We start from the raw sequence: 24,564 nt of genomic DNA, 5'->3' as shown, positions 1-24,564 counted from the left end.
TAACAATCCCTTCACAGTGGGGGAAGACAGCTGAGCTGGGAGGAGTTAAATGCACCACAGTTCAGCTGCTCTCCTCCTCAGATCAGAACACATCAGGAGAGAGTCAGAAAGAAGCGATGAAAGAAGACGGGAGAGACCAAAAGCTGCTTCCTGCCTGATCCCAGTAAGGTGACAACCCTGTGGCAGTTTTAGTTCTGGGCACTGAAACCTGCAGGAGCGGTGTTGTCCTGCAGCGAGGAAGAGCTGCAATGAGACACGGAGACTGAACCTTTGAACAAAAAAAAAGGTAAGAACTGTGTACTGAAGCTGGGAATGTAGGAAATCCTGGAAAGCCTAACTCTCCCAGGCTCTCTAGTAAAAGAAATGAGAGATAAGACTGGTTAAATTATGCATTTTGGATCAGTTTCACAAACTCTTAAAATGTTGTGAAGCCAACTAAACAATGTCCAAATTTCAGGATAACTAAATGAGTCAGACTTTCTTGTTCTTTTGATCAATAGTTCTCTTTAAAAAAAAATTTCCTTGGTTATTGACCGCTTCTTCACTGACCTTTGCCACAGTGGTGCTCAAAACTTCCCATTCCTTCCTTCAGTTCGCAGTGAGTCATTAAAATATTTCAGAAAACTGGACAAGAATCAAAGTATTACATTATGGCAGAGAAACTGGACCAGGCGAGGAGAAATGACATCTTGTTGCAGACAAAAAAAAAAACACAAGTTGCTACATAACTTTTTCTGTTGTTGGTGGCGGTTTTAGTTACAAAGTCAGGATTTTTGTTTCTACTTGCTATAACATTTTTAAGTCTACATGATAAACTTTATTTTTGTGCAATGACGTACAACGGCATTAGTGTGGAGAGTCATAATCTCCACTGAGGACCAGTGGTAAAATATCAGCAAGTACACAAAATCTGATGATCAGTCAGTAAGAGGGGGAGTGTTGCACCTCACTGCCGGCACACTGTACTGATCCCTTTCTGTCTTATCTTTTTTTTTTTTTTTTTTTTTTTTTTTGCTGTACAGTAGCATTATTCAACATTCCTAAATGATTAAAGTCACATAATTTAATATGTAAAGAAGCACAAACATTGTAGAGCTTATCAGATGTCTCTTTTCTTGGCTAAGAAATACTCAAAGAGGTTAATATACAGTAAGGAGAAGATTTTTTTTTAAATAATTTTTACATTTAAAGGACTAATCTCTAAGATATGATATAACATTTATTCAGTTTGTGCTAAGATTTAAAGAATAAATGTGAACAAGCTGAAGTTATGTTCAGCAGCGTTACTAAAAATCATGCAAAATGCACACAAATTTATTACGCAGACTACTTAAAAATAACAATATAGCTTTCTTCTGTAGCATATAAATCTGTTTTGTGTTTAAATGTATCTCCCTATAGCACTAACAGGGAAGGAGCATGACATTTTTAATGTATGTAGTACTAAAACATATATTGCTCTATATAAAATAACAATGATTGTCGACATATTACTTCTACCTTAATAAATCACACCCACAAAACTTTGATTTCAAAGTATTCCACATTAAATTTACTGTATTCTTTTATTTTCAACTTGCCAAATATTACAGATTTTATTTGTTAGAAATTAGACATATTGAATCCATCTGTTATGTTTATGTGAGAAATACAGAAATTGGGGACTATCAATTGGATATATAATTTACTGGAGAATATTTCAGGTATCATGAATTCAAACTCTACATGCCAAATGTGATTCACAGGTTATTCATTTATGTTAAACCATTTTTTATTTCAGAATGTCAGCACCCCTTCAACTGCTCCAGACTTGTACCAGAGCGATGTCATGTCATGTAACCTGCAAATAAAGTGCACTTTAGACAGTTTTGATAGATTACATCTCTTATATGTATAGTATAAAAAGCATAGGACCTTGCGGTACTCCACTGCTAAACCTGTATGAATCTTTTTTAACAAATCTTCTAATAATAAAAGGACTCAATGTTGGAATAATGTGTCTCTACCTTTTTTTTTTTTTTTTTTTGCTCAATGACACTATATAAAAATTGTCCTATGATCCTGTGACAGTGGTAGTCTCTATTATTTAATCTAGAAACACGATGATACAGCTTCATGTGGTGATAGAAATGTTTTGAAAACCAATGGTAGGATTTGCGTTAGCATAAAATTCCTCCCAAATTTGCTTCATTATGCCTGCTTTAAAGACAGCAATTGTTTTTGGTTTCTTGCGTGAGTTAAGCAACTGTAGTCATACTCAAAGATTTTAGCACGCTGGTATCCATGTAGCCACTCTTAAGAAGTGCATCCTGGTTGTTTCCTAAAGAAAGATGCAAACTGGGATGAATTTTCTTTTCTCCTGAAAGTCATGGTGTTTTCACACCCTGATTGGTCCTTCAGGTGTGAAGATCTGCTAGCTCCCGACATGTCCATGTGGGCGATCCTTCCTGTCAGCCTGCCGGTCTTCACCATCACAGGAATATGGGTCGTGTGAGTATATTCAGACGTATTCATAGGTACTATTCCGCAGTGGGGAAAGTAAAACAACAGGTGCAAATTTATGACAATCTAATAGTCTATTAAGTACCTTAAGGTTGGCAGCAGTATGTAAGAAAACGTACTGGAACAAAAGATGTATATTGCTAAATGATGTTCCCAAGGTAGCCATCTGGCAGCAGAGAAAAGTAAAAAAAAATAGGCACAGAAAATGCATTTGTTAGTTTCTAGTTAGTTTTTTTGAATACTTTATTTTTAGCAAACATTTAAGTCTAACCTTAATCTTAAAAACTGGTAAAGATACTGTAAGAACCTAGAACTGACATGGGGTGTACTTTTTTTTTTTTTGCTTTAACTGTGCTGGTTAAAATACAGCCACTGATATTTGACTAATTTCAGTGGGAGAAGGTGCCGCAGGGCATGTGGTATGTAGAGCTGTTTTATGAAAATGGTGAAGTAAACAGAATTGCTAACACAACTAAAGAAAGGAATATTCTTTTTTTTTTTTCTTTTTTTTTTTACTGTTCTGTCCCACTTTTTTAAGCTAAATGTTTTTATTTTTATTTTACAGATATGCAATGGCCCTCTACAACCAGCATGTCTGCCCTGTGCACAACTGGTAAAACACACAAACAGTATAACAATGTAAATAGTGCAATAGTCTTCAGTCGGCCCTCCAAATTTGCTTATTTGTTGTCGGTTTTTTACTCTTAGCAGTTAGACAATTATAATTTTGTGACCCCGTCCTTATTAATAAATAAAATGTCTGACTTTATTGTGGTAAAACATACAAAACATGCAATAAGTGTGCCCCCCCTTAACCTAACACATTGCTAAAAGATGCTTTCAATTCAGTTTCAGCATGATTTCACACCTGACATAATTAATAGGAAATCTGATGAACCTGAAATAAATTTCAGTTGTCCAAGCAAGAGTTTCTTGACATTTGCACGTTATACTTTAGCTAACTATGTAATTAGTAAAACTGCATGTTTCTACTAAAAGACAAGACAGGAACTAATTAGGGGTGGCCAGGAGCTGTGACACTGAAGCTAAGGGTTCATATTGTGGTTACTCAGCCGGTGTTTGTGGGTCTTGTGGACCATTTGATTGCTTGATATTCAACACAAGCAAACTATTTTACATCAAAATACTAACCACATGTTTACTTCCCAACAATTACATCCATTAACACCATACGGTTGAGTTTTCCCTTTTAACTTTCACTTTCAGACTCCCATTTCAGAAACAAAGTCCTGACATTCTAAGACATCCCCATATATATAATGTTATCAGAAAATTCTTCACTTCAAAACTAATGCAAGACAATTTCTGCAGAAATTATTGACATAACTTTGATCTGATACAGGGTTGCCCTCACTTTACTGTTAATAAAATGAGAAAACCCTGTGAAATGGCCAGGTTTTGGATGTTAAGACGGAGCAGCTGAACTTTAAAACCTAACAGTCGATTAAAAAAAAAGAAACAAATATAGGTTGTCATTCAGTCTGGCTCTTTTCTGCTTTAGAAACACAGAAAAGGAGCTAATGACACATTTATTTGCTGAACAATCCATTCTCAACAAGTCCTCTCTGGATGGTTAAATTATGAACTTAATGCAAAGGAATGAAGGGGAAAAAAAACACAGGTTGAAACTTTAAGAAAGGAAGAGTTTTTTTTCCTGAAAAGGTTTATGTGAGTGGGTTCAAAAGAGGGAGTGATCCTTCGGGATTCTGTAAACCAACGTTTAGATAAAGAATGTAAGCAGATAGCTCTACAGACAAATTCGAAGGAGCTCTGACATGGAGGAAATTGTGTTGTATGGGAAGCCTGAACATTGATTTAAGTAACTTGTCAGTTTAGGCAGAGTTTGGAGACAAAACTTGTTTAGTTTACAGTAATTCTGGGGTTTTAATGCGGAGTTGTGGGTTGAAGGTATGAGTAGTCAGTATCTTATCAGCTGTACCCATGATCACAGTTTGAAGAATCAGGGAGACAGTTAAAAGCTACCAAGAGCAAGGAGCAAATGCTACGTAAGAGAAACAGGGCAAAGATCGTGTCCTGGGGTTCTTTAAATATAACCTCAGTAGATGAGGATTTGTAATGATCAAAATGATGACAAATAAAAAAGCAATCTCTATAAGATGTCCATAAAGAAGGATGTCTGGTTAATTTTCTACTGTCATTTGTGTAAAAATGGGAGCTGTGATGACATAAGTGTTCAAACCCATCTTTTAACCATTAACAGTGTGTTCAAACATTTGTTTCCTTCACCTGTTCTGCATCATAAACTGTTTTATAGTGAGCCTTTGAAGTGAAAGTATAACTGGATATTCAAATGATTTTCTTCGGCGTAGAATTATCTTAAAATGTGTTTGTTTTCTTCTCATCTGCTGGACATATGGGGAGACAAGCTAAATGTAAATTTGATGCAAACACTTTTTACTGAAAGATGTCTGAAAAGCCTAGAACTAAATTCAGCTTTTACTGCAGCTGCTTTTTTTTTTTTTTTTTGCTCACAGAAAAATCTGGAAAAAAAACACCTTTAAGTGGAGCACATTTGTTCTGTGAAGGACAAAAAAACAAGTTAAAAAATAATTGCCTTGAGCTGACTATGGAGCAGTAGACACTGTGGAACGTTATTTAGAAAAGTTATGGTGGCTCGTGAATGATTAACTTATACTTTGCTTTTCGAGTCGATCAGATTTTCTCCATCTGCAGCATCCTGGCATCAAATTTAGGTTTAAAGTAATCATTTTAATTTGAACAGGATCTTTTTTCTGACTGGAAGTTATTTTTGGTTTTAATTTGGGAAGTAATATTTCGGTTGGCTTAAGTAGTGGCCCAGTCTTGTGATAAATCTGATAGAGAATCTGTTTAGGAGGATAGAGATTAGGGTGTTTAATGAGGCATTCAAGCCCAAAGACTTGGTGCTCAACACCATAGATAACTTGTAAAAAAAAAACAAAAAAAAAAACACAGTGAAAACAAAGAAAAAGACAAAATAAAAACCCCAAATAAACACCAGTAGGAACATGCAAGAAGCTGATCGGCAATCATAACAAGAGCTTTATTGCTGTAATACCAATAAAGAGATTCACATTGATTGTTGAGAAATGTATAATTTATCAACAAGCCATTTTATAAAAATGTTAAATACAATCTAAAACTGATACTCTTATTGTTTTACTGTTTGTTCGATTGTTTTTTGAGAGATGCCTGTCTCATTTCCTGTCGGAAACAAACTGCTTGGTTGGATATAAATCATTAAAATTTTAAATGAATAGATTTAATTTTTACGAGAGCCTTTCATCTTCCTTTTAACCTTGATGTATCATTTACATGCCAGACGGCTGATTTGGAAGTGATGACAAAACATGTCCTTTTCTGTCCTACCCGCACAAATGCAAAATTGAAAGTGATTTATCATTGCATTTTGTTAAACAAAAATGTGATGCAGAATATGTTGCCAAATCAACAGAGACTGTTTATTTGAACAAAATCAGCCTTCTTGAATAACCAACACAGTTTTCATACATAAATTCTATTAACCTATGGGATAAAGTGAGGAGAAGAGAGTGGACCCTGTACTCTCCAAAATGATCTAAAGGGATTGAGAGTGTGCCTGTATTTCTGCATTTATGTTCCAATTTATTATTAAGCCCAACCCTGAGGACGAAAGGGAGCGTTGTTAGGGCTGGGCGATAAATTGATTTAATCGATTAATTTGAATATTACAATTCTTTAAGATTTCATTTTTGGAAAATCTGGATTTTATTTTGTCAATACACTCATTGGGTTTCCATGAAGAGAACAGCATGTGATGCTGAATTTATGTTTAGGCAAATAAATTGTCAAAATATTGTTAAGTGGAAACTTTTTTTTTACCATAATACAAGGTACTTCATTTACTTATTTACCTTTTTTTTTTAACTTAGTTTGAAGTTCACAAGTGCAGTGAAGCCTGTTCTTAGCTCAGTGTGTAATACCACTAGCAGCAAATGTTTTGTTATATTTTCATTGTTTATAATGGCACGGCTGCCATCTTGTTTTACAAGCATGTTTCAAAGCTTGTTTTTAGTTGCACTTTGAATTCAGGTCAACTCCCTGACGAAATGCTTGACATAAAAGCAAGGTTTTAAAATAATTTCTTTAATTTCTTTTTATGAAACAAAAAGGAGGAAAAAAATCGATTAATCAGTTTTGGTATGATAAAATCCGAGATTTAATTTTTAATCCATATCGCCCAGCCCTAAGCGTTGTACAACATACTGATAGCAAAGATACTGTACCAACAATTGTGCAACCAATGATTTTCCTTAAAAAAAAATATTGACAAGGGGTTTAATCAACATTTATTAGATGTATTGAAATGAAGTGATAGAGTTTTCTTCAGTTTACTACAATCTTCTAGTCTCAGTGAGATCCGAATTTACATCCATTTAAAATTCAACTCTAATTATGATACAGTACAATCAACTCTAGCCGATAAAGCTGTCTGTCTGGGGAAGGCCAGCTGGTTGAACTGAGATATTCAGTAAAAAAAAAAAAAAAAAAAAAAAAAAAAAAAAAAAAAAAAAAAAAAAAAAAAAAAAAAAAAACTGGCTCAAGCACACAACTCTGCTGTACTCCAATAACTGACTGGTGTGGGAGATTTATCATTGATGTGTCTAGTACGATCTGATCCAGTCAGGAGCTCATGTTGAAATTATGCTACTAGAAAAGGAATTAATTTTAAAGGCTTTAAATACATCTTTATTAATGAACCACAATTGCAAACTGAAAGAGTCGCCTACAAAGATATGTGTCTTTGCAGGTTGTATAACGACTCCTGTGAAGAACAGCTTCCAACACAAAGAGGACCTGAACTGTGTTGCACCCTAGACAACATACCACTTATCAGGTCAGTAGTGTCAAGCTTCTTACGTAAAGAGTTCAGCCCTGCTTAATGTGTATTTAAATACAAAGGCAGCAGTTTTATTCCAATTCCTGTTATGTTTCTTTTTTTTTTTAGTCAGGGGGAGCACATTATGGGCACAAACTGAAAAAAAAACCAGTTCAATAATGCTGCCTATCATCTGACATGGTGGTTTGTTTTGGTGCAGTGCGTTTTCTGGTCACTTTATGTCTGCTGATTTCTTAAAATGAAAATAAATGGGTACTTGGATATTTAGTCATTACGATTCCTCTTCCACAACCCCTCAGATCCCTACAGCTGCATAAGCAAATTCAGCTAGTCTCCTGGCTTGCAACTGGCGCACTATCAAGCCGGGTAGAACGTCCTTTAGAGTTTCAACCTTCATAATAAATAAAATTCCATAATGAGACCAAGGATGCAGGAATGAGGATCACAATATTGGGGCAGATGAGGGACCGTTCTACCTCCACAGGAACTGGAGCTCCTGTTGTAAATATTAGATCCTTCAGCAGTCTTTGAAATGCCAGCACAGAATGCAAACAATGATGTTCCCCCTGTAGAGGAATGAACGACTAGTTTATGTTAGACACATTTTCAGTTTTCTTTTTTTTTTTTCAACTGTAGAAGCAGGCTGCCATAATGATGCAGTTTGTTCATACTTCTCACATTGCTGTTGGTAAAGACATCCCTCAATATGTTCTTTAAATACAACTAAGTGGCCCTTTAAAGCCAGATTGACGAAGAATGTATAGAAAAAGAGTTAAACTAATGACTATATCCAAGAATGCTGCTCAGTCTGATTTAATCTGTGTCTAACTGAACTCATACTTTAACCTACAGCACTTTAGTTTCCGCTTGTGTGATTCTCTCTTGCAGTAAATGTGGAACTCTGCCACCTGAAAGCTGCTTCTTCAGCCTGATATGCAGCACAGGAGCATTTATGGGTAAGTGTCTGCTAAATGTGTGGACAGATATGATACACATCAAACCCCCCCAGACTTGTTTTCCTAGCGGCAGCAACTCCAGCCTACTCTTTTCTCCCCAGAATCCAAATCTAGATCCAAATCTCAGTCCACAACCTAAACGGGAAGAATGTACTCAATTCCTTGAAAGGGGATTTTTTTTTATGCCCCGCATGAACCACAAACATTCCTACTCTGGACAAAAGGGGCAGCTTTTCCATTCCACTGTGTGCCAAAACGTCTTTAAAACATCTATTTTGGGTGGTCCTCTCCAAGTTCAGGACCCATTCTGCTCTGTGTATGTTGGTTTAATGCCTTCAATTTACGATATGGTCCACATTGATTTTTTTTTTTTTTTTTTTTAAGGGAGGCCTTTTTAAGAGTTGGCAAAGAGAACACAGGAGCTTTATGAACATGCTTTACACAGCATTTCATGTCTTTCGGTCAAAGTATGGAGAACCTGACGTTTGACCTGAGTCTTAAAAGGCATATTTAGAAGGGTTCTTTCATCCTAGAGCGCGCACATGGGTTTCTCGTGTTACTAGACAACATAGGTTCCACATGTGAAACAGAAGGAGTAAAACTGTCCACATTTGGAAGGTCTTCAAGGTGTTTCAGGAGTGAAAGGATTTTTGACATGTGAACAGAACACTGGAACAGAACTCGTTTCACTGTAAGGCAAGGCAAGTTTATTTATGAAGCACTTTTCAGTGATAAGACCATTCAAAGTGCTGGACATGAACAAAACAACAAACAAACGTAGGAAATAAAGCATTACCGAGACAGAGGACAATCCAGAGCCAAGCACATTGCATTGGAATAGTAGCAGCAGGTCAGATACAATATAAGACAAGTTGGACTCCAAACTTCAACATCAACATTTAAAGGCAACTCTAAACAAATGTGTTTTTAACCTTCATTTAAAGGAACTCAGGGTTTCAGCTCTTTTACAGCCTTCTGGAAGTTTATTCCAGGTAAGCAGAGCATAGGAACTAAATGCCGTTTCCCCCGTGTTTGGTTCTTGCTCTGGATATGTAGATTAGATTTGAGCCAGAAGACCTGAGTGGTCTGGGGGGGTTGACATACTGATAACAAGCCTGTGATGTATTTAGGTACTAAGCCATTCAGGGATTTATAGACTAATAAGTTTTTTAAAGTTTATTCTCTGAGATACAGGGAGCCAGTGTAAGGAGTCTACGCGGGCAGCAGCGTTCTGGATCGGCTGCAGTTGTCTAATCTACTTTTTAGGCAGACCTTTGAAAACACCGTTGCAGTAATAAATTCTACTAAACATAAACACATGGAATAATTTCTTATAAGGATTTACTCAACACTTTAATGGGTTCATAGTCACCTGGTAACATGGTGATGTAGAGCTGTGTGTCGTCTGCATAGTTATGGTAGCTGATGTTGTTGTGTTTTATGATCTGAGCTAGAGGGAGCATGTAGATATTTAATAGGAGGGGACCCAGGATGGACCCTTGGGGAACCCCACATGTGATTTTTGTGGTCTCTGTTGTAAAGTTACCCATTGACACAAAAACGTCCTTGTCCTTTAAGTAGGATGTAAACCAGTCGAATGCTGTACCAAAGTGGCCGACCCAGTTTTCCAGGCGCTCTAACAGAATGGAGTGATCGACCGTATCAAATGCTGCACTGAGGTCCAATAGTACCAGCACTGTGGTTCTTCCATAAGTCTGCATTTCAGCTTAAGCAAGCAACTTCCTCAGGTCTTTTGGTTTTGTTCACACATTTCCTACCAAAACAATTTCATCTCTGGGACACAGAATCTGTCTGCTCCATGATCAGTATGATGGCTCCACTTTCCAATTGTGTTTATACTTGAATATAGTTGCTTGAACAAATGAATATGGCCCCTTTAGGCACCTGGAAATTGTACCCAAGAATGAAGCAGAATGGTGAAAATCCCCAATAATGTATCTTTCTGAATTCTTGGCTTTGTTCGTGTAATTTAATATGATGTCAAACCAGACAGCAGCAGGTTTGAGGTGTTGCATTTCAAAACTGATAAAGTGTCACGATAGGTGTGAACCCGAAATTCAGCCAAACACAGAGTTACATTATAAAGGGTTTATTGGAAATGTTTAAAGCAGACATCATTGCTTAGAGGCAATTGATTGTACAGAACTGTAACAAAATAACATATGCATCAAAATCGCACAGTACTATTTAAAAATCTAATAAATGTAGGGATAAATAAATACTTAGCCTATTATACCTGCATATTGGCAGTAGATATCTATCTATACATTATTGCAGTCTAAGGGCTGGATCTACAGGATCAGTTTGGCCTTTTTCACTGGATTCTCCTTATATAAATAAGTCAGTGAGGGCACTCAAGGATGTAACAGCAACTACCCTAACAATTCCCAACGGTTCATTCCTGAAATAAAAGAACAAAATGTGAAAAGGTTCAAGGGGTGAATACTTTTTCAGGTCACTGTAAACAGCTGTTCACCCAGGCATTTCTGCTCTCAGAGAAAGTCAGAGGGTGGGGGTTTCTGGAAGTAATCCAGGCATTAAATAGTTTTCCTCCTTTTTTAAAAAAAAAATCTGCTCCTGTGATAAGGATTGCTTTTAACGCAAAGCTGCGGTGTTAGTACATATTTGAAGAATGGTAACTGCTGAAGCTCTGCAGATCAGAAAGTCAATGGCTTGCTGTCCATCTGCCCCTTGAAATGTTGAAAATATCCATGACCTCGAACACGGTTCCCTATCCCGGTTTCATCATCAAAAACGGGCCGCTACGTTCCCTGCTGGACTGCCAACAGGAACGTTCAAACAGGCGCCCTGAGCAGTTTGATGAGCGCCAGATGTGAACGACAACTCTGCTGTGAAGCTTTGATGGAGCTGTTTGATAAACAGACACCAGGAATCTGCAGCATCGTGTCACGCCGCAGGAGAAAACCATGAGCCTGCGGCTCCTTCTGTCACAGTTCATATGCAGGATCGAGCAGGCTGGAGTCACTCTAAGCTAAACTCTTTTTTTATTAAGCAAAATTCAACTGACTAAATGTTATTGAATCCAGAAACTGACAACAAGCATAAAGCAAATAATATATTTGAACCAGGACTATAATACCCCCACAACTCTATTTTGTTTATATTTACCTCCAAGCATTCAATAGTAGGTCTAGCTGTTGGTTTAGAGTTGTTGTCCTGCTGGAAGGTAAATATCCACCTAAGTCTCAAGTATATTGCACCCTGCAACAGGTTTCCTTCCAGGATTGCATCGTTTTTTAATTAATTCTATCTTCCCATCAACTCTAACCAGCTTTTCTGTCCCACAGCATTATGCTGCCACCACCATGTTTAGCTGTGGCTTTGATATGTTGAATGGAAACAAATTCACCTGAGCTGTGGATCTGTGTAGCTCCTCTAGAGTTACCATAGTTGGTAGCCTCACTGATTCATGCTCTACTTATGTCAGTTTACATAAACGGCAAATTCTTGCTAGGTTTGCATTTGTCATATTCTTTCAGTTTTCAGAAGATGGATTAAATAGAGGTCGAACTTCTCAAATTGGTAAAAAAAAAAAAAGGTAAATAAAACCAGTTGCCTTGGAATGACAAGATGTGATCACATAATGATATTGTGTGTAATTTCTTTCTTCCTGTGTTTGATTTTGTTTTCAGTGGTGCTTATAACCCTGCTGCGTTACGCTCACGTGATTGAGAAGCACCAGAACTGCGTTCTGAACATGGCCAGCCTCTCCACCGGGTGGATCTGTGCTGTCGGTCTCACCATGGTGGGGAACTTTCAGGTAATCGACCGCACATGAGGTCAGCTTTTAGGTTTCACCTTTGCTTGCGGCCGTCTCTGTGTCTGTAATCATAAACTTTGTGTAAATTAAAAAATAAGATGAACAAAGGTGACCGGTTCTGAATTCTGCAGGATCCAGAAAGTCTCCTCACACTGATGTTAGTATCTTTCAGTTTAACAGTTTGATCGGAAACACCGGTTAACCATTGGGATGTATTCTAGGCAAAACTGCAGTCCTACCATAATGTTTGCCACCTTTCATCTCACATATATCCACAATTCAGTCCAAAAACAAACAAACCTATTAGAAGGAAAAAATTTAATATATGAAAAAGCTGCAGTAACTTAGTAGCATAACTCTGCACAACCAAAAACAACTCACTTTTGATTAATTTATCTACATACCTGCTATCAATTTTAGTGAATCTGGTGAAACTGATGTAAAGCAAATGTTAAGGATTTCCTTAACATTTGCTCATTTGAATCCTTTAGTTAAAGCCACAGTTTGCACAGTGGTTACAAAGGATTAGAAGGATCTCCTTGTACAAATATACCAACCGGGAAAAGACTTAAAAAGACACTTATCAGTAATCAAAGACACTGTGGACCAACAACACAAGATGGAAACTGATTGTGGAGGTTGCAAAGAGCTTGAGAGCAACACTGAATGAGCTGCTGGGATTCAAAGTAAAGGGGACCCACATGCAAGAGGTTTTTTAAAAGAAATCTCCCTGACCATTTGTTCTATTGGTTTTATGTGTGTTAGATCAGTCAGACGCCCCTGCCTGGTTTTAAGAACGGGGCGACTAGGTTGGCAGAAGCAGAGGCTAACCCAGGGTGCCGTTCGAGCTAGAGGGCATGATTTTCTGGTTAGTACTGGTTGTCTTCTACACGTCTTAACACTCACCTTCATTCTCCATGTAGCTGGACTAAGGAGCAGGGTTGAATGCCAGAAGCTTTTTTTCTTCCAATGAGACCACCCCAGATAAAACTAGATTTATTTATTTTTTTGTCGAACTGGAGGAAATCTAACCTGACAGAAGCCAGACGCATGTCGCTCCGCCTAGCTCCACTCACATCCATCTGGAACTGATCCATAGGAATTGCCTTTATTGAAGGCTGGGCCTTATCAAAAATCCTTGCATATGATTGGATAAGCCACTTGTCTGTCATCTTTATCGACGTGCTATTTCAACCACTCACACCGAAGCTAACCCGTGACGCTGATGAGACCGACGCAGGAAAAAAAAATATTTTTTTTTATGTTTGTGGCTCTAGTGGCATGCATTTTATTGACAGTGAGCTGACAGGAAGAGGGGGAAGACAGGCGGCAAAGCGCCGCGGGACGGAGTCGATTCCGGGCCGACCGCGTTGAGGACTAAAGGCCTCCTAACATAGTTAGCGCTAACCGCTCGGGGCACGTCCGCGTCTGCGTGTTTGCTGCAGACGCGGACGCGCCACGGAAAACAAAACTTGCCAAATCCAGTCGGGAGAAGGGCGAAAACATGGTTTCCACCAACAAAAGCCTTCTGAGGCGTTCTCTGATGTTCTTTTAATGAAACAATATTAGGTAGATTGGACAACACGGAAGAAATAGCAGCATCAATGTTAACGCTTGCTTCCTCGACGAGCCGCCATTGCTATCAAAACAGTCTCACGTCATGGTCTCGTCTCCACTACATCACTTCTATGAAATGCCAGCCCTGCGTCCTGATTGGCCAGACCATAACATTGGTTGGAGAAATCACTTTCAATGGGCGATGTCCCAGATGTATGTGAGTGGAGCTAGGCGGAGCAACATGCGTCTGGCTTCTGTCAGGTTAGAGGAAATCATGAACAGTTCCGAAAACCGGTCAGTTTCAGCCCAAAACCTTCGGGCGCCCGCAAGAAAGCTGCTGATGAAAATGATTTCATTTTTCAGCAACATCAAGCAGACATTCAAATCATCAAAACCAAAATGGATTCAGCAGAAGAAAATGAAAGCTTATGAATGGACTGACCAAAGTCCATAACTAAATATGGATAATATAAAAATCTGCGGAGTCCCCACGTAGAGATGACGTCGCAAGCTGCAACATTTAGAGAACGTTTGGGAGCCGGAGCGGGCCAGAATTGTCAAGAAGTGAGACACTGACAGATTCCTACCATAGCTGACTGAATGCTGAAGCCGAATCAAGAATCCATCCATCCATTTTCTTACTCGCTTTATCCCTCATGGGGTCGCGAGGGGTGCTGGTGCCTATCTCCAGGAGTTCAGATTCATGCATGGAGCGGTTAAAAGTTGCAGCAGCTGCACAACAGACGTTGGGCCTTACTGGAATCGCACGTTCTCTTGTGCTGTGAGGAAAAAAAACGCGACTCTTATAAAAGATGAATTCATTTCAGGACTTTAAAAACATCTATAGGGTTACATAATTTCCAGTCAGACTACAATCTCCGTTCTAGTTATTCACATCACTTCCGGCTTTTGTGCCGTTGGTTTATTTGAAATTGATGTTTGATCTTTTCTGCACGAATTCCAAGTCTAATCAGAGCAAAATACGAGTAGGACGTGTGTGTGTGTGCATGACAAAATGACCTTTGATCTGCGGTTGGAATGTATATTTATAGCGATGTGATGTGTAACTGCACACCTAATTGATTTAAAAAATATATATATTTAATTCAATGTCTTAAATATTTTCTCTACAAATCCCAAGCAGATGTCGATGCTTAACTAAAGCATGATTTATGTGGCAGTGCCATCTAAACCAAAGGGGAGATCATAAAAAAAAACATTTTCAGATCATCCAGCCTTTCTGTGGATAATCATGTTAAGTTTTTGACAATTAGCATTATAAGGAACTTTGCTCATGTGTCCCAAAGATATAGGTGGCATCAGAAGGTTGGGCAGTAAAACAAGAACAGATGTAATGTCTCAAAGGCTGCTGCTGGGATTGATAACCCTCTCCCATCACAAATATTCTGCTACATACCGACTGCTGAGCCCATCTTGTGCTCTCTATTGTCCATTCTCTGTAGCCAAAGTAAATCTCCTTTCATGTTCTGTTTGATCAGTCCGAAAACAGCCTTGATGTGGTGGGATCTTAAAACAAACCTTTCTGTAAGGAGTGTAGCATAGCTGGGCAGATTTATTGAGGAGTCACGTTCGCCTCTCTCCACTCAGATGTTACAGAGTTGAGCGTCTTGTGGTTTTCCTGCAGAATTCATACATTTGGACCAAAGGGTTGTCCAAAGTGCGGCCCCTTGATAAAAGATTGCCTTAGATGTCATATTATAATTCAGTTTATAATCATTTACATTAATGATTTAATGAATACAGCATTGTGTTAAATGCTTTAGTATTTGTTGGATTGAAAAGAGTGATTTTTTTTTTATTTCTTTTCACTTAAAAATCCAAATCATCGTTCAAGTATTTTGTGCACATCTTCAGTCTATAAAAAAAAAAAGTTGGTATTGGCTGGCATGTCAACAAAAACCAAAAAGCTATTTTTTTACATATTCCCTTCACCTTTGTCACGTTGCATCCCCACCTTCAATGAGTTACATAGTTACAAAGTTGTGCACATGACGTACTGTAAGTACGGAGAAAAGGATACATGCTTTTAAAAATGTTCCATGAATGATTTTGTGTATTTGTGTCTGCAGTCCCCAAAAGACTTTCTTCCGGTATTGCTGCTTTTTGTTTGTTTGTTTTTTTAGATTAAGTCTGAGCAGCCTTGCTTTCTTTGCTAAAGAATAGCATCTCCATACCATGCTGCTGCCACCGCCGTTCTTCATCATAATAGTGGCGAATTTGGAGCAAAGCGCAGCGTTCATGTTTCGCCACACATAGCATTCTGCACGTCGGCCAAAAAGGTTCAGTTTTGGTGAATGTGATCCAGGGCGTGTTCTTCCAAGGGTTTACTTTGTCTCTTAAATGACTTATGGGAATCTGCAAACCAGACATTTTATAGGTTTCTTTCCAACGATGGTTGAAAAGGTCAGATTTGTGGAGTGGATAAATGATGGTTGTCTTGTCAGCAGATTCTCCTACCTGATTTGTGGATCTCTGCAGCTCCTCCAGAGTTGCCACGGGCCTCTTCACTGCTTCTCTGAATAATGCTTTCCTTGCCGGTCAGTTCAGGTGGAAGGTCTTTGCAGGTTTTAGCTGTGCCGTTCTCTTTCCAGTTTCATATGATGGATTAACCGGTGCTCTGTGAGAGGTCAAAAGCCAGGGATGTATTTTTATAACCCTGTTTAAACTTTTTTGCAAAGGTATCCTTGACCTGTCTGCTGGGTTCTTCGTTCCTCGTGATGCTGTTTGTTCACTAATGTTCTCGAAACAAACCCCTGAGACCCTCACAGAACAGCTGGATGTGTGCTTCAGATTTTTCTTTGTAAGAAATTTGGAAAACTTTAGAAGATTTTCGTTTTCCTTCCATGTCACAATTATGCACGACTTTGATTCGGTCTGCCACATAGAATCCCAACGAAATGCATTGACATTTGTGGATGTGACAAGACAAAATGTAGAAAAGTTCAAGGGGTATGGATGCTTTTGCAAGGCATTGTATTATTTATTGTTTATATGCAGCAAACAGCAGCATCACAATCTACAATTAGATCTAAGAGTGAAGGGATCGATGTAGTGTGCTTTTTGTTTGAATATTTAGGGTAGTCGCCTGTTTCTGTGGCATCAGCTCATCAGAAGCTGATTTTGAACCATTTATGGTTGCAGTTTTTTATTCCTATTTTGTTATTTGCACAGTTGTCGATTTTCTTTTTTAAGTTTAGACAGAAAACTTAACTGTGATGCATGCTGAAACCTGAAAACAAACTTAGTGTGGTGTGTTAATTGTCGGCCTCGTGTAAATATTCTTCTGCCATCAGTTTTTTTAAGTTGCCGACTTTGGGTCTTTGGGACAAATTTAGGTTTTTAATATTATTTCAAACTCGCCGTAAAATCGATGTAATAAAGGCAACTGTCTTGCGCAAAATAACAAATAAAAATATGCTTTTTGTCGATTTTCAAATGTGCCGCTTACACCCCAAAGTGAATGAGGGCGTTTTAACTGACAGCGGAGTCAGAGTCACCTCCTGCTCCGCCTGGAGTTTAAAACCTGCTGTAGAAATCAAGAACAAACCCTATATGTTTGAGAGACGAGTGCATGCTACTTCTGCTGTTTGTTTTCTCTGTAACTGAACAGCTGTGCTTTTCTTCTCTGCAATTTCCAGTGAAATTCATGTTCAGGGTATCATTATGTAACAGCTACTGGCAGCATAAGCATGTCGCCTGTTGTAGCAAGAATACAGGGCATCTCATGGACAATGCAGGGTAGGTGGGGCCTTTCTTGCAGGTAATCTCATCGCCTACTAGACCCTAAATCAGAGCCGACGCTGCATCGTGTCTAAGGATCAGAGATAATGATGTAGATGATCTGGTTACTGCTGTAAATCATTTAATTAGAGCAGGGGAGTCCAAAAGTGGACTGATTTTGTGCCCCCCCCCCCCCCAACCTCAGTTTAAGAATGATACAAAAATAATAAAATCATATTTTGCATGGTCTGCAAGCACTTTCTGTGATTTTGACCCACATAGCAACGTTTGGACACCGCTGCTTTAGAGTGTTAGCTTTTTGTCTTGTAGGACTGATGAGTCAAGACATGTGGGTTAAGATAACCTGTAAATTGCATCTTAATCACCCGCAAGAATTTCTGCAGGAGGTGCGATTTATTCTCCTGATCATTAGAGATAAAATAAATATTTACCCTTTCAGCTGTTTTTCCATACTGGCTGCAAAGCAATGGGCAAAAGTTTGTTTTTGAATGTTTGGACTGAGGTTTTTGTCAGCATTGTTTTGAAAAGCAATCGGTACTCAAAGATCAATACTGATCACATGTGAGATGGCTATCTTGATTGGACAACAATGTCAATCCATATTTTGGGGTCAGAGGTGACAACAGAACAGGGTTCATGTATAAGGCGAAATAAGCCACATTTCGCTAACCATGTTGGCAACATGTTTGAAACACAACGCATTCCGTTAGCATGTTAGCAGCTAGCGTTTAGTTGTCTCTGTAGTGGGAAGTAAGGTTTGCACTCCGTAGCTGTTTTTAAACTGTTTTAGCTGCTTATCAAGAAAAGATGTTGTTTTAGTGATTGGAGGTGTCGAGTTCAAGCCCATTTTCTGTGGAGTTTAAGAATAGTTTAACTTAAAGGGGTGGTGCTGTCCTTTACACATAAAGTTACTCAATGCAAAAAAAAGATGTGGATTTTCTGTGTTATAATATTCTAATGTTTTATACACACCTGTAGATCATTTTAAATGGTCTCCAGCTTGGCAGCACTCAAGCACAATTTAAATGAATCAGTCAGTTTAGAAACTACCTTAAAGCTTTCAGGGTTGTTGTATGACTAATATTTAAATTTATTTGGTTGTGTTGTTTTTTTTAACATTGTTTCATTATAGTATTGTAGCTTATTTTTTAAAGTTTGTATTGTCACTCGCTGGTTAAAGTTGAATGTCCAAGAGGCTGATGCCTATTAGTCCATGTAAGCATTGTCTGTGTTGTTGTTAGTCCATGTTAGCATTAGAGCATGTTAGCAGCTGTCTTACACAGCGACTAACTGTTAAGTTAAGTTTATGCAACGCTTAACTATCTTGCTGGGCGCGCTCGCAACTAAGAAAAAGAAAACAAAGAAGGCTTGAAAGTTTCCGATCGTCTCTGTTCAGAATACAAATGATTTGTGCGTTTATTTCAGGTGGATTTTGCTAAAGTCCTCCATTATGTAGGAGCTGGAGTTGCCTTCCCGTCCAGCCTGCTGTTTGTGTGTCTCCAAGCGGCTCTGACCTACAGACTGGCCAAAACCCAAGAGGAGTACCGGGTGGGTCACATACGAGCGGGGATGGCTCTGCTGGCACTGATCACCCTGGTTCTCAGTATCCTTTATGTGTAATTTGACATTTTCCTCCAGATTTGCTCACAAGGTGATGCTTCAGATAGTCTAGATTAGCATCACCCCCTGCTGGAGAACAGACTGCTTTACATGAGAGTTTTGGATTTCCTACACTTGAAATTATGGCGTGTCTAATCATGAAGTCTGGCAGCTGGAAACCTCTCCTTAATTAAAATGTTAATATTTAGAAGCAAAGCAATAGTTCTTGAACCACGTGTGCTATCTGTGTTTGTTTCATTGTGCCGTAGTTTGTAATATCCTATTAAGCTGTCTATAAACTTGCCTGCAAGAATTCTCGCGTTATTTGTGCGTTCACAAACACAACAGAGAGTGCTACACATTATAAATCTGGCTGGCTAGGTTGCGCCATCTAAGCCTTTTCTAATGTAAATATTTTCATAACTTGCAGGAAAAGTTAGACATGAAATGACCGTGATGTAAACATCTGCAGTGCCAGCTTTCCCTCAGATTGCCAACAGACCTGAAATAAGCTCAAAACAATGTCTGGTAGCAATTATTATGACAGTTTGGGATAGGCAGCAGGATCTGGATCAACTAATCAATCAAACTCTGTGTTTTTCCGAGTGTCACTTGGCTGATTCAGGTGACAAACTGCTCATTACATCTTGGGTGACCGATTGCCATGGTGTTATTCTCCCTAACCTCCCATCACCAGGTGGAGTTTTCTTCTGCCAGGAGAGCTTTGCCCTGCAGCACACCTCTGCCATCTTCGAATGGGTCTACTGTATGATCGTCATGCTCTTTTATGGGACGTTTGCCTTTGAGTTTGGGGGCGTATCGGCCGACACCTTCATTATTCTCTCCAGAGGAGGAGGAGGACTACCAAGCTTCTCCCTCCAGGCAAACAAGCCGGAGATCAGCGGAGGGCCCGGCCACCACCAGGCAGAAAACCTGTCAATTCTGTAGCACTGGAAGTCACTGTGTAAAACATGGAAGACGCTAATTACCGTGCTCAAGTTCATTCAGTAGCCTCAGCTGCAAAAAGGCTAAAGATTCACAGACTTGTAGCCTGCTACGCTGCAGAACATTGCGCAATATCACAAGTGCCTTCCTGAAGACAGAGGCCGGTTAAGATCAGAACTGTTTGTTTTATTCTGTCCTTATGTAATGATCACCCTCTGAATCCTCAGCTGGAGTCACCTTTCATCTGAACAAACGTCTTGAAAAAAAGCGCCTCAGAAGTCTCTCGGAGTTTAGATGTTTAGACACGGTGCCTCGGTATTGTTTTCACTCAGGAAGTTCGGTTACATCACCAGCTTTCGCCCTTTCTTGCTGCGGCAAGGTGAGGTTTTCCAAAAGCTTCAGACAATAGGTGGATGTAACTGAGTGCCAAAAATAATTTTCTTTCATCTGGAATGGCTTTCCACCCAAATCTTATGACATTCGTATTTGTCTTTTTTTATGAACAGCGCATATGGCTTGTGTTTCAGATTATAATAGGCAAGCAAAACAAAACAAAAAAACGGTAGATACAGAAGTAAATGGGATCGTTTTACAGGTGAGAAGATAAAGCAAAATGAAAAAATGGGTTTGTTGTTTTATTATTAAAACGTGGCAAAAGAAAGAGTGGCCAGATTAAGCGTTACAGGGAAACTAAATGAGTCCCCCTTTCAGTATGACAGAGGCCATCTAGATCAGGGGGTCCGGACCACCCAAGGCGTCCTCAGGCACCTCTTGCGGGGTCACAGGATTGTTTGATGCTGATGTGCTAAAAAGATTTTGTATTTTCTTTATTTGTGAAACTGGTACCAAAGTTTATCTTTACAAGATGCCCAACATTCCTTATTTTACCGCAGGAGGAAGGCTGTGTTTTTATTAAAAAAAAATACTGCTTTATTCAGAATTGTACAAGTGTATTATCAAGATATTATGACTTTATTCTTTTTTCCCCCAAAAGAGAAAATAAAATCCCACCTGCCAAAAGGGGGGTCACCAGTCTGTGGCACTGTTATTTTGGGGGTTGCAGGTTGAATTGTTTGGGAACCCCTGATCTAGATCAAGAATGCTCTCTGTCCAGATGAGACAAATGGAGCGATGAGCTAAATCGCTTTTGATGCATTTGCAAGTCTGATGTCCTTCAGCTGTGCAGCATCTGATTCAATCACTGTTCAGTGCAAGATGCGCAGAATCTTTTTTTTTTTTTATTAAACCGAACCGTTTCCTCTACGCAAACTATTTGCATAGAGGAAAGCTTCCAACCTGAACAGACCTTGCATACTATGAAACATAGTTGTGGCAGTATATCAGGGGATGCTTTTCTTCAGATTGCACAGGGAAGCTGGTGAGAGTTGATGGGAAGATGAACAGAGCTAAACATATGGTAGTACTGGACGGAGAAGTTGAGACTGGGGTGGTGGTTCACCTTCCAATGGGACAACAATGCGCAAAGCTGGACGTGCAAAGCTGATGGAGACACAAAGACTTGCAAGAGGCTGATCAGGAGTGACTGCTAAACAAGGTTTTTATTTGCAGATTGTTTTTAAAGAGTGTAGCTCTTAAAAGAACAGTTTGATTGTTTGACCAGACCACATCCGCCAGCATTCACTCCCCGTGTGCATCAGTGAGCCTTAGCTCTCCATGACCCTGTTGACGGTTCATCATTGCTCTGTCCTCAGATTCCTGACTGTATTTTTCTGCTTCTAACGCATCAACTTTGAGGGCAAAATGTGTACTTGCTGTCAAATAAAATGTTATTTTGTTACAGAAACAATAACTCCTGCATCTTATGAATCAAACTGCTAGCACTTTATTTGTTTCAGTGGTTATTTTGTTATTGCCATCTGTCTGGTCCACTATGAGGTGCGCTGCTGCCTTTCTCGGCCCGGTCAACCTTGTGAAAGAGGTCTTGATGTCATTAGGTCTTTTACCTGATTAAGTAGAGATTTTATATTTTAGAAAGAACCTATTGGTGTTATCCACCTCACCTGTCGGTGTTCACAATATTATAATCAACTGGTGTATTTTACTCTTTTCCTAATTTTGAAAGACTTGCATTTTTTTTTTTTTTAAACATCCACGGTTCAAAACCCTCTGCGGTTTCTGCAGGATGTTTCTTTCGGTTTGGGCAGATGCAAAGGGAAAACCTGTCCATGTTCTCTTCCAGTTCAGGGTTGTGCATAGGGTAGCTTGTTTTTGAGCAAAAACATGTCACCTGAAAACCTTATTGACTAGCGAAGGGGGGAAAAAACTGAAATGTAGAACCATTAAATTCACCAGGAAGTTGTCTTGAAGAGATTTTTGTTCTGATATTGGTAGTGAGGTAAATCTTGGAGACGGTGAGGAGCATAAAAAGTTATAGCGGACTTTAAAATTCGGGAAAAGCTGTTGAGAAAGCGTAGCGGTGGTCCTATCCGTGGGGGTTTAAAAGCAAGTCTGAAATATAGAGAGTGAAAACCTAAGATTACATGATTTAATGTCAAATGCAAATAAAAAAAAGTCATATCTCACATGTAAAAATGAAATGCAAAAAAGCAATAAATACATATTAGGAGCTGTAGCTGGATGTGGGGCTGATAAACAATCATTGTTACACATATGCAGAGCAATAATCAGGACAGCAGCAGCAAAAACATCACCACTCAAACTGGAAAGACTGCAGTAATCAGCATTTTGAGTTTGTGTGGGTGCCATGAAATCTAACCGCTTCAACCCACAGCCAACAGAACTGAGCAAAAGTCTGTTATATTTGAGAAGAGCAAAACTTGCTCTGACTGGATCAGATTGAAAGGCGGCGGAGAAGAAAAACAGTTCAGGGGAGGTACTTGCAGGAATTATGGGAATATTCCAAATTCAAGGGACACTGGTTTGGATGGGCAATTAAAAAGCTTGCTAAAAGGTCTGAATTTAGAAAACCAGAAGTTTGCCAGGTCCAGCTCAGTCAGCAGCATCCCACCGTGGCTTTGCCCAGACGTCATAATAAACAAAAACATTTTGAAAATGACGACAGATTGGTACATGGATGAAGCTAGAATAAAGAGTGCTTTATATCTCCAAAAACTATACCTCAAAATATTTACAGATGGTTCAAAGAATAAACCGCGTTGTGTAGGTATTGGTAGACACATCTGAGTTCAATGTATCGATCTCTAAAAGACTTAACAGATCAGCTTTCAGTATACACAGCAGAAATAGTCTCTTTTATTTGATTGCAGTGGGCTGGAGGGGTCAGGTCAGATAGAGTGGCTGTGTGCAGATTCACTTTCAGAACTGGAAAGCCTACAACCTACAGAATCTAACAGAGAGGACATCCTTATTAAACTCAACCACAGAGGTGGGATTGCGTCGCATATTTGCCAGGTCGCAGCTCACGAGGGGGGTAAGGCAATGGGCATGCTGATAATTTAGCAAAACAGGCATTAAATAGAGAAATGTCAGTTACAGTCCAACTTGTCAAAGGTAGAGGAAAAGCTTTGGTCGGGTACAACGAAATGAAAATCTGTTAGAAAGGATAGGCTAAAGGTTGAAGAGGCAGGGGGTATAAAAAAGATACAAAAATACACAATAATAAGCGGAAACAGAAGGGAAGAAACAATCAGAACAAGAATTAGGGTAGACTAGGGCTAGGCGATATGGAATAAAAAATAAATCTCAGATTTTATCATACCAAATCCGATTAATCGATTTTTTTCCTCCTTTTTGTTTCATAAAAAGAAATTAAAGAAATTATTTTAAAACCTTGCTTTTTATGTCAAGCATTTCGTCAGGGAGTTGACCTGGATTCAAAGTGCAACTAAAAACAAGCTGTGAAACATGCAAAACAAGATGGTAGCCGTGCCATTATAAATAATGAAAATATAACAAAACATTTGCTGCTAGTGGTATTACACATTGAGCTAAGAACAGGCTTCGCTGCACTTGTGAACTTCAAACTAAGTTAAAAAAAAAGTAAATAAGTAAATGAAGAACCTCGTATTATGGTAAAAATAAAGTTTCCACTTAACAATATTTTGACAATAATTTTGCCTAAACATAAATTCAGCATCACATGCTGTTCTCTTCGTGGAAACCCAATGAGTGTATTGGCAAAATAAAATCCAGATTTTCCAAAAATGAAATCTTAAAGAATTGTAAATTCGAATTAATCGATTAAATCGATTTATCGCCCAGCCCTAGGTTAGACCACACAGGGATAAACAAAGTTTTATTTAAAATAAGAGAAAGGAATACTGACAAATGTAAGAAGCGACAAAGAAAACTCAACTAAACATATATTACAGCATTGTGCGTATAGTCCAGAAAGAGTAGTAGGGCGCACATGATCTAGCAAAATGACATGATGGCACATTAATTGATAGGGATTAAATACACCAGGAGGCCACTGTTCAATTTGTTTAAAAGATACAGGATTAATGACTGGAATGTGACACAAAGAACTAGAAACGTGTCGTACAGTAGGTGGCGGTAGGCAGTTCAATGTTGTTTACAATCCGCCATAACTAGAGAAA

The 24,564-nt window shown here is 38.8% G+C and overlaps 1 protein-coding gene across 4 annotated transcripts; it reads left to right on the top strand.

Annotated features, from left to right (window-relative positions):
* LOC105926421 (transmembrane protein 150A) lies at positions 1–20,026 on the top strand. Of its 4 annotated transcripts, none has more exons than XM_036142033.1 (8): positions 1–280; positions 2,363–2,490; positions 3,068–3,115; positions 7,313–7,399; positions 8,291–8,358; positions 12,033–12,160; positions 18,905–19,082; positions 19,776–20,026. In XM_036142033.1, exons 2-8 carry the CDS (start codon positions 2,369–2,371, stop codon positions 20,024–20,026), a joined length of 882 nt encoding a protein of 293 aa, XP_035997926.1. In that variant the 5' UTR covers positions 1–280; positions 2,363–2,368. The 4 variants fall into 4 exon arrangements, with proteins under 4 accessions (XP_035997926.1, XP_035997927.1, XP_035997928.1 ...); XM_036142034.1 differs by having other exon boundaries at positions 1–283; positions 2,399–2,490; XM_036142035.1 differs by having other exon boundaries at positions 1–286; positions 2,401–2,490.
* Positions 20,027–24,564: the final 4,538 nt, after the last annotated feature.

Source organism: Fundulus heteroclitus, chromosome 10 (genome assembly GCF_011125445.2).
Source record: "Fundulus heteroclitus isolate FHET01 chromosome 10, MU-UCD_Fhet_4.1, whole genome shotgun sequence".
Taxonomy (NCBI): Eukaryota; Metazoa; Chordata; class Actinopteri; order Cyprinodontiformes; family Fundulidae; genus Fundulus; species Fundulus heteroclitus.
Note: the sequence above shows the minus strand (reverse complement) of the source record. Positions and strands in the feature narration are given on the sequence as shown.